Raw genomic sequence first — 9987 nt, forward strand, 5'->3', positions numbered from 1 at the left:
TTGCACACCCCAATTATGTACAATAAATTCCCTTGCTTTCCCTCTTTTATTCTTCTCCCATCCAAAACTCATTCATGCCCTCTTCCTTTCCTTTCTCATTTTTATAAAATATATAACAAAACACTCTGAAGCCCTCAGTCCTATTAGACTGCCTTTATAAATCTCAGTGACATTAGAGTTCACAGGAGAAAGAGATACCATTCACTTATATTTGAATGTAAAAGCTAATCTTTGTTTAATCCCTTATAATTGCTCATTCATATTTTCTTTTTAATGTCTCCCTTGACTCCTGTCTTTGTATTTCCATGTTTCTATAGAATTCATTTTTTTTTAAGCAGGAATTCAAAAGGCCCATTTTCGCCCCTTTTAAGATTATACTTAAGTTTTGCTGGATAAATTATCCTTATTTTAAGTGTGTGTGCATATGTGCATATATCTATGTATGTATATGTGTATATATGTTGGCATATGCACACACAAACATATATATGTATATGTGTAACCTATACATATACATACATATGTGTGTGTGTGTTTCCTTTATTCAATGTCTTTATGAAGGTCTGTTCCTTTATCATGGTAGCCACTAAATGTTATGTGTTCATGATTGCACATTTATGGTTCTTAAATTTTACAATTGTTTATATTTTTATTTTACCTAGAAGATCTATATAATGGCAATGATATTCTAGAAAGCTTTCATTTTGGAATTTCTTTTAAGAAATGTATTTCTCCTAATTTTTACTTTGTCCTCTGATTCTATGACCTTGGAATATTTTTCTTCAGTGATTTCTTGAAGTATGATGTCTAGGTTTAAAAAAATAATAATGACACGGGGCTAAATCGGTAGCCCTGCGGCCAGCGTTCATCCTGTTGAAGGCATGGATCATGCAGAGAAGACTACCCAGTGCAGGAAGTTTGTGGCGGCCCTGCTGGCGTCCCGCCACTCCGCCGAGCTGCTCAGATTCCCAGAGAGATCCACAGAAATCGGCAAACTTCTGAGCTCTTACCTGAAGAAGAAGAGCAACATGGAAGACCACACAGTGCATCTCCTTTTCTTTGCCAAACCGTTAGGAACAGGTAGTGCTGATTAAAGAAAAAACTAAGCCAAGGCATCATGCTGGTTGTGGGCAGGTATGCCTTTTCTGGCGTCACCTTCACAAGCGCCAAAGAGAATTTTTCGTTAGAGTGGTGTAAGCAGCCTGATGTGGGACTCCCGAAGCCAGACCTGATCCTCTTCCTTAAGCTGAGCTCCTGGGAAGCAGCAAAGCGGAGAGACTTTGGCAAAGAGCATTACAAAAACAACGCTTTCCAGGAGAAATACCTGCCGCGTTTCTACCAGCTCATGAAAGATGATTCGTTAAACTGGAAGACCATCAATGCTTCTCAGAGCATAGAAGATTGACACACGGTGATTTACTCCCTATCTGAAGAGATGATTGAAACAGCCCAAGAGACGCCTGTGGGAGAATTATGGAAATAGAGATGGGCTCACCTGTTCTCTCTGCTCAGCAGGAAGGAGAGAGCATGCTCCAGCAAAACCCAGCAGAAGAAAATGCTGATGTCTGATGACTTAAAAAGGCCATGGCCGTTGTGTGGCGGTGCATGATATCAGAAGGCCCAACCTGGAGGTTCTTCATGCCAGCTGAGATCACAGCCATCCTTGTGAGGACCAGACCAAGGCATGAAGAAGATGTTGGCCCAGAATCACCTTTCAGTGTCATGGGTGGGAAATTTGTTTTTGCTTAGCCAGAAAAGTGGTTTAAGATTTCTTCCAAATCTAGGACTAGAGAAAACTCATTCTCCTTTCTTGTTAGCCCTGTTCAGTTCCTTTTATGGCCTTGTTTTCAATTAAAATCATAGAAGTATTAGTGAAATAAATGAATTGTTTGGTCTGGTTTCCTCTGAAAATAATAATAATAATAATAATGACTCTTAGGTAGTCCAATGATTCTTAAATTATTTTTCCTCTATCCATTTTCTAGGTAAGTTGATTTTGCAATTAGGTTATGCCTTATATTTTCTTTTTCATTTTTTTTACTGTATTTTAATATTGTTTTTTCCCTCAGGGCTATAATCCTAGTCTCAGGGCTAGAACTGAGTATCCACTCTATTCCCAGATCCAGAGTCACACAGTTATTGTTGTTTTCTATACTTATTCTTTACTCATTATGCAATTTAGGCTCTCTGATCATTCAAGGGGATAGCCATGGCCTGCTATCCCCATTTACAGGTCTCCATTCTTCTCCTTGCCTTGGTCCTCCACTCTTAGGTCCATGTTCCATCTTTATTTTAAATTGTATCTATTATACAGATTTTAGATGTGAGAAACAAAGCTGTAAACTGGTATTACTTCCTACTACTTGCTCAAGATTAGGCCCTTCTGTTCTGTGTCTGAGATTTCTTCTTGCCCTAGGGTAGACCTGTAGACATTAGTTCAGTTCTGGTATTCAATACCCCTAAGCATCACATTCTTGGCTCTCTGTCTCACTCCCTTTACCATCTCTGGTTTAAAAAAAAGATTTACTGAAATTTCTGTTGGATTTTCTAATCAGGAATTAGTATGCTGGGGTTTTCCAATTGAGGAAGAAGTTTGGGCTGTCATTCTTTGTTATTCTCAGTAATTTTGACTTATCTCTGAGAAGAGAATTTAAAATGAGATCTTCCTAAATATTTCTTTCATGCTATCCACTATGTCACACTTCCTATTACTTGAAGAAACATTCAGTACTTAAAATTATATCAAAGAATCATATAAATGTGATTAGTTAAATGGGAATAAAATATAACAACTGAGTAGTCATATTTTTAGAGCCTGTTCTATTTGGATGCAGAAATATATGAATCTATTTTACTGGTATTTATCCTTTGAATGTGTAGTAATAGCTTTAATTTTCATGGGAACAACCCACAACATCCTAGTTGTATGGTCAGAAAAAATTAGAATCATTGCATGCAAAAAGCTTAGCAATAAAATATTTTATTCAGTTTTGTAAAACTCTTATTATGAATATACTGAAGGTATTTTCACAAAGTAAGAGTCACTAGTATATAGCCTTTTTCATTTACGGCAACAGCTTGCATAGCTCAGCTAGCAAAAAAAAGCATTCTTATTTGTAGTTTTTTGCAGAACTGGTGAAATGCCAAAATTTGTCAGTTTCAATTTATGTCTAAGCTTTTCATATAGCACTAGAAATTAAAGACATTATTCTCAATCTTCCATATCCTTTTTGCACTTGGGAATACAAGTTTCATGGCCTTCATTTCCTGATGTTTTCTTTTATTAATGCCATATCTAGCTAGGAGATAAAATATAAATCACATTGTATCAAACAATAATAGCAGTGATAGTACATCTGAAGTTATGACATAAGAGAAAATGGTCTTTTTTAAAACAAAAGCAAGGTATTACAGAAGTAAGTACTTGTGATGCTGAATAGGTGATTTGAATTTAATGTTGAATGTTTTTTTTTAATTATTTGTCATCAGTAAAATAGCAATTTGGCATTTATGTAAATTTCACTATTAAACCATGCCATTTATTTACTTGAGACTAAACAACTTCTATTATCTTATTTAAACTAGTTCACCTCTTGAGTGAATTAAGTAAATAGGAAACAAACCATCATTAGCTATATAAAGCTAGTTCTCCTTTCAAAAAATATTAAAAATTAAGTTTAAAATAGACTCCTGTTAAAATTATACTTCTATGAGTCAATGTGGTCTGAAATAAGTCCTCAGGTCTTAATTATTATGTCAGAGAAAAATAACTTTTGGCAGGTTCTACTTATATGAAATTGCTTTAAATATGGGTTCACTGCTATCTATATTCCAAAAGATATTTAAGTAAGTCTACATAAATTTCCAGAATCATTACTAAAAATGGCTAGCAGATAGTTTGTGCTTTATGGACATATTGATTTATATAAACTTTCTGTTTAGGACAGAAAGAGGTTGTGATCTTCTTTAATGGATTGATTATCCACATGGTTTAAAACATGAATTTATTTTATTAATTGGCCATTGATACCTTATATCTATATGGACAGGATGGCTGGAGAGAATGATACTTTATCCTTTGCCCGTCTCACTAATAACAAATTATATGTCTCAAAATGTGACCAAGAAGATTTGAAGTACATTGGTGAAGTTACTAATTTCTCCAAGTTTCCTAGTCCAAGGTCTAAGAGAAATACAGAAGGAAATATTGGGAATGGATTAGAAGAAAGAAGAGCAGGGCTTTCTCTTCAGTTGTCTGTAAGGTGCTCGGTTCTTCTTCGGAAGCTAGGGCCATGTTGCGGTGAACTCTCACTTCAGCCGGAGACTGCCACAAATCTCTCCTCGTCCATCTTCCGAAATGGCCGTTTCCGAGCTCGCTTGCATCTACTCTGCTCTCATCCTTCACGACGATGAGGTTACGGTCACGGAGGATAAAAGTAATGCTCTCATTAAAGCAGCAGATGTAAATGCTGAACCGTTCTGGCCTGGATTCATTGCAAAGGCCCTGACCAATGTAAACATTGCAAGTCTCATCTGCAATGTAGGAGTTGGTGGACCTGCCCCAGCCGATGGTGGTTCTGCCCCTGCTGGAGGTGCTGCTCCTGCTAGCACAGCTGTCCCAGCTGAGGAGATGAAGAAAGAGGAAGCAAAAAAAGAGGAGTCCAAGGAGTCTGATGATGACATGGGCTTTGGTCTGTTTGACTAAATATATTTTTTGAAACATTAAATAAAAAGCTTAACTAAAAAAAAAAAAAAAGAAAGAAGAGCAGGGGGTCCAATGTAAAATCTTCCTGCCACTTATGTATATCTCTAAGAGTATGCTTAATCTACATTATGAAAAGGAAACTCCACCTTTCCATTTGTCATGCCATATTAAATTTTAGTTCCAAGTCAATCTCTTACAATAAACCTTCAATGGACAAACAAATATACTTCAAACTTCCAACACTAGATCCACAGTTCTCCTTAATTCAATAATAATAATAATAATTTTTTATTTATTTATTGGGGGGGGCAATGAGGGTTAAGTGACTTGCTCAGGGTCACACAGCTAGTAAGTGTCAAGTGTCTGAGGCTAGATTTGAACTCATGTCCTCCTGAATCCAGGGCCAGTGCTTTATCCACTGCACCATCTAGTTGCCCCTAATTATTTGTTTTTGGTAATAATCCTCCCTGCCTTTTTCCCAGTGTTTGACAATGACTTTACCAATAAAGTAATATTGCTTATTAGTTAGTGCAAGTATATGATATAGGGCTATACTTTAATCAAATAATTACTGAATGATTGATCAAATTATCATTTTTGTTTAGATTAATGAAGTCTGTCAGTCCTAAAGAAACGAAAACTAAAGATATTAATTAATACACAATTCTTCCAAACATTTTACTGATGAGAAAATTAAATGATTTACTTGCTCAAAGTTACATACCATGAAGATATTTTTATCTTCCTTACTTTCTCCCCTCATTTTTCATCTTTTTAACCCCTTCTCTCTCACCCTTATTTCTGCCTTTCAGAACCAGTGAAGTCATTTTTTTTTTCAGTCTTATCTGACACTTTGTGATAACATTTTGGTTTTTCTTGTCCATGATACTGGAGTGGTTTGCCATTCCCTTCTCCAAATCATTTTACAGATAAGGAACTGAGGTAAACAGGACTGTGACTTGCTCAGGTTCACACATTTAGTAAACATCTGAGGCCAGATATACACTCAGGAAGATAAGTGTTCCTGATTCCAGTCCCAGCATTCTATTCACTGTGCCATCTACCTGTCCATACACTCTTAAATTGATCAAGGTCTTGCAAGGTGAAAATATTTTTTGTAACTCTATATTACTTTCTTTACATGTTCTCTTCCTTTATTATCTCTACCCCCCTTTCTCCTATCTTTTTTCCCACCAAGTATTCTTATGAGAGAGGAAATATCTAATAAAATAATTTTACTCTGAAATGTGTTATCTTTCAGTGTTTTCATACTTCAAAAGAAGAAATCCAGAAGAGTAAAATAAGTTACAACAATAGAACTTTACCATAATTACTTCCTTCATTGAAACCCTGTGAACCAGTATTTCCCATGATTATTTTACCAACTAGGGTTATTTTCTCTGTTGACAAGCCAAGCAAGACAGAAAGACTTTATGCAACTTGCCCATGTTTTCACAAGTGGTGAGTTCCAGAGCTGGGATCTGAACTCATATTTTCTAACTTCAAGGTTAGTTCTTTACTCAATAAATCGTGTCAAATTAAATGGAATTTCAAGAATTCATACCGGAAGATCTTTGGATGGTGGTTTATTCCAATAACTCTCCAAGATCACCTTGACAGTGGCCACCTAATATATACTCTTATGTAAGGCTAACAATAGAAAATCTGTGTGTATGTTTGTATGTACTCATGTCCACATACTTTCATGAAGGTATGTGTATTTTTGCTCCAAATATGGAGTATAATTATATTAAGTAAAGCGTTTCCCATTTTTTTCAGTAAATTCGTGCACTATATGTACTTTAAATATTGGCTGAGACTCTGACAGGAATAAAATACTGGACAAATCAGAGTAGAAAACTCCATTCTCCATCATCTCATCTTTATATTTATTGTAAGGGCTGAGACGCATGCATTGTGTGGTATTACAGTCAGTATAAGCTGGGAAATTTTTAGTAGGGGTTTGCAACTTTATTTTTATGGCAGAACAAACACAGGTTTTGTGCTTCTAGGGACTGCATTTCATCTAATAAGTGAAAAATTAATATTTAATTGTCCTATATGCTAGAGAGAAATAAAGTCCAATGATAATATGTGTTTATTAACCATATGTACCTTTTAGTGCATTTAAGCAAAAAGAAAATGTAAGCTCTGTTTTATACTTTGTACAATTTTGTATTTTAGATATTATAACATAAAACAAAAGTCCTGTATGTCACTATTATATTACTGATCTACAAAAGTAGACACTTTATCTGAAGTTGATATTTTCTCTAATTAGCTGACTGGCATCTACTTTCTCATAAATTTACAAACTTGACTTTATGTATATATATATATATACATATATATATATATATATTTATATATGTTTGAGATTCAAATTATAACTTTCATTTGTACAAACTTATACTTTCAAATACTTTTCATCTTTTCTCCAGTAGCCTTTATTACATATTTCAATGCATTACTCATCCATTTGTTTAATTATTTATTTGTTTGTTTATTCATTTATCCATTTGTTCATTCATGTTTTTGTTTGTTAATTAATTAATTAATTAATCTGGTTATTCATTTGTTTGTTTCTTTGCTTATTTACTTTAGCGTTCTTTTCTCTTTAAATTTTTAGTTCCAAAGTCTCTCACTCTATGTGACCCTTCTTCCCCATCTACTGAGAAGGCAAGCAATATGATATCATATATATATATATATATATATATATATATATATATATATATATATATATATGTGAAATCATGCAAAACATGTTTCCCTATTAACCATAATTCAAAAAATAGCAAGAAAAAAATAAAGAGAAAATTTTACTTTTATTTTCACTCAAAGTTCTTCGGTTCTTTCTCTGGAGGCAATTAGCATGTTTTCATCATGAATCCTTTAGAATTGACTGGGATCATTGCATTGTTCAGGGTAGCCAAGTCTTTTGCAGTTATCTTCATTATAACATTGCTATTACTGTGCATAATGTTTTCCTGGTGCTTCTCACTTCATTTAACATCAGTTCATATAGTTCTTGACATCTTTTTTTGTTCTAAAACCACTCTTCTCATCATTTTTGTAACATAATAGTACTCCATTGTAATCACATTACAAAACTTATTATGCCCAATTGATAAATATACCCTCAATTTTTAATTCTTTGCCAACACAAAAATAGCTGCTATAAAATTTTTGTATATATAGATCGTTTTTCCTGTTTCTTTGATCTGTTTGGGATATAGAGCCAATAGGGGTATTGCTGGGTCAAGAAGCATGCACAGCATTATATTCCTTTGAGCATAGTTCCAAACTGCTCTCCATGTTTAGACTACTTCACTATTCAACCAGCTGTCCATTAGTGTGTCTATTTTTTCCCACCTCATTCTTTCCATTATTTCACATTTTTGATAGTTGTGATGTAGTTCCTCAGAGTTGTTTTAAATTGCCTTTCTCTAATCATGTTTTAGAACATTTTCTCCTATTATTATAGATAGATAACTTTTATTTCTTCTCTTGAAAACTGCCTACTTGTATCCATTACTGATATACCAATTGAGGTATGACTAATCATTATAAATTTGATTTACTTTTATACTCAATATATAATTGAGAATGAGGTCTTTATGAGAGAAATTTTTTGTGAAAATATTTGATATTACTTCATTCTCTATGGTTCCATTAATGTAATGTAGTTTCTTTAATTATCCCTTTTAATTAGGTCTAGTTTTTCATTTGTTTGATTTGAGATCATGATTGTTAACTAACCCTGTCTTTTTTATTTCAGCTGAAGCATACTATATTCTGCTCAAGCCCTTTATTATAACTCTATATGAGTCTTTCTATTTCAAGTGTATCTCTTATAAAAACATATTTTGGATTCTGGTATCTAATCATCTGCTATCTGCCTCTGATTTATGAGTAGTCAAAATCCTTCACATTCTCATTTTTAAGTACTGTGTCCTTTCTCCCATCCCTTTTTATTCCGTTTCTTCCTCTCTCACTATTTTTTCCTCTCCATACTGAAAAATTTATTTTGCTTCTAAACACCCCTTCTCTTAGTCTATCCTCTTTTTTTAAACCCCTGCCCTTTCCTTTCTCCCCTTCAATTTTTTTATTCCCCTGTTGGTTAAGTTGTATTTCTATATAAAACTGAGTATATTTCCTTGAATAAATTCAAATGAAAGTGAGATTTAAGCATTGCACAGCACCACACCCATTTACCTCTCAATTATTAAAGGTTTTATTTGTGTACCTCTTTTATGTAAGAAAATATTCCCCATGCTATGCCTCTCTTCTACCTTCCCCTAGTGCATTCCTCTTTCTCACCCTTAAATATTTTTGAGATCATTGCATCATAACATTGTGTGTGTGTGTACACATATAAGTAAAAAAAGGTATATGTATTCATGCAAATATGTACATACACATGTAAGCATGTGTGTATTGTGTACATGTGTGCATGTATGTGTGTATATCCAATTCAGTTTTTTTTAAAGAGTCTTTTTCTTCAGTAAATTTTTATTCCCTCTTTTCATTTGACTAATTCTGCTTTTTTACACACTTCTTCTCTTCAGTCTTTTTACTGTGAGGCCAATTCTGTTTTTTAAGGCATTATTTTCTTCAGTATTTTTGTACTTTTTATAACAAACTGTTCATTCTTTTTTGATAAATTTTTCATCACTCATTTCATCTCCAATTTTTTTGATCTACAATTCATTTCTTTCTTTAATTCCTTCTGGAATTGTTGTTGGGTTTTCATACAATAAGCATTTTTCTTTTTGTCTTTGATTGTAGCTGTTTTTATGTTGTCATCTTCTTCTGAGTTTATATCTTGGTCTTCCCCACCACTGTGGTAGCTTTTAATTGTCAAATTCTTTTTTCTGTTGTTGTTCTTTGTTCATTTTTATAGCTTATTTCTTGACTTTGAATTGTATGTTAGAGTTGTGTTTTGCTCATCTGGGAATGTGTGTGTGTGTGTGTGTGTGTGTGTGTGTGTATCTGGGAGGGTTGGGGGAAGGATGTCCTAAAGTTCAGGCTTTATGGTACTCCTATTTTCAAAGCTAGTTCTGGTGTTCTGCAAGTTTTTATTTCTTCCAAGATGGTGTGATTCAGGGAGAGATGTGATCACTACTCTCCCTGTCTGAGTTCTGATCTTTGTCCAAAAAGGGCCCTTGGTCTCATATAACCAGAAGTACTAGCATTCCTCTTGACTTTGCAACTGTGACGAGGTGCCCTGATTTCCTGCAGCCATAAGCCTAGCACTCCCCTCTTCCTTGGAACCATAA

At 34.1% G+C, this 9987-nt stretch overlaps 2 protein-coding genes across 2 annotated transcripts; both read left to right on the forward strand.

The window, feature by feature from the left end:
• Positions 1 to 881: 881 nt before the first annotated feature.
• Positions 882 to 1405, forward strand: LOC122737119 (thymidylate kinase-like). The gene is made up of 2 exons (XM_043979582.1): positions 882 to 1080; positions 1173 to 1405. Exons 1-2 carry the CDS (start codon positions 882 to 884, stop codon positions 1403 to 1405), a joined length of 432 nt encoding a protein of 143 aa, XP_043835517.1.
• A 2952-nt stretch (positions 1406 to 4357) lies between these two features.
• Positions 4358 to 4756, forward strand: LOC122752226 (60S acidic ribosomal protein P1-like). Its single transcript, XM_043999278.1, has one exon. It carries the CDS (start codon positions 4358 to 4360, stop codon positions 4703 to 4705), a length of 348 nt encoding a protein of 115 aa, XP_043855213.1. The 3' UTR covers positions 4706 to 4756.
• Positions 4757 to 9987: the final 5231 nt, after the last annotated feature.

This window comes from Dromiciops gliroides, chromosome 1, assembly GCF_019393635.1.
Source record: "Dromiciops gliroides isolate mDroGli1 chromosome 1, mDroGli1.pri, whole genome shotgun sequence".
Classification (NCBI taxonomy): Eukaryota; Metazoa; Chordata; class Mammalia; order Microbiotheria; family Microbiotheriidae; genus Dromiciops; species Dromiciops gliroides.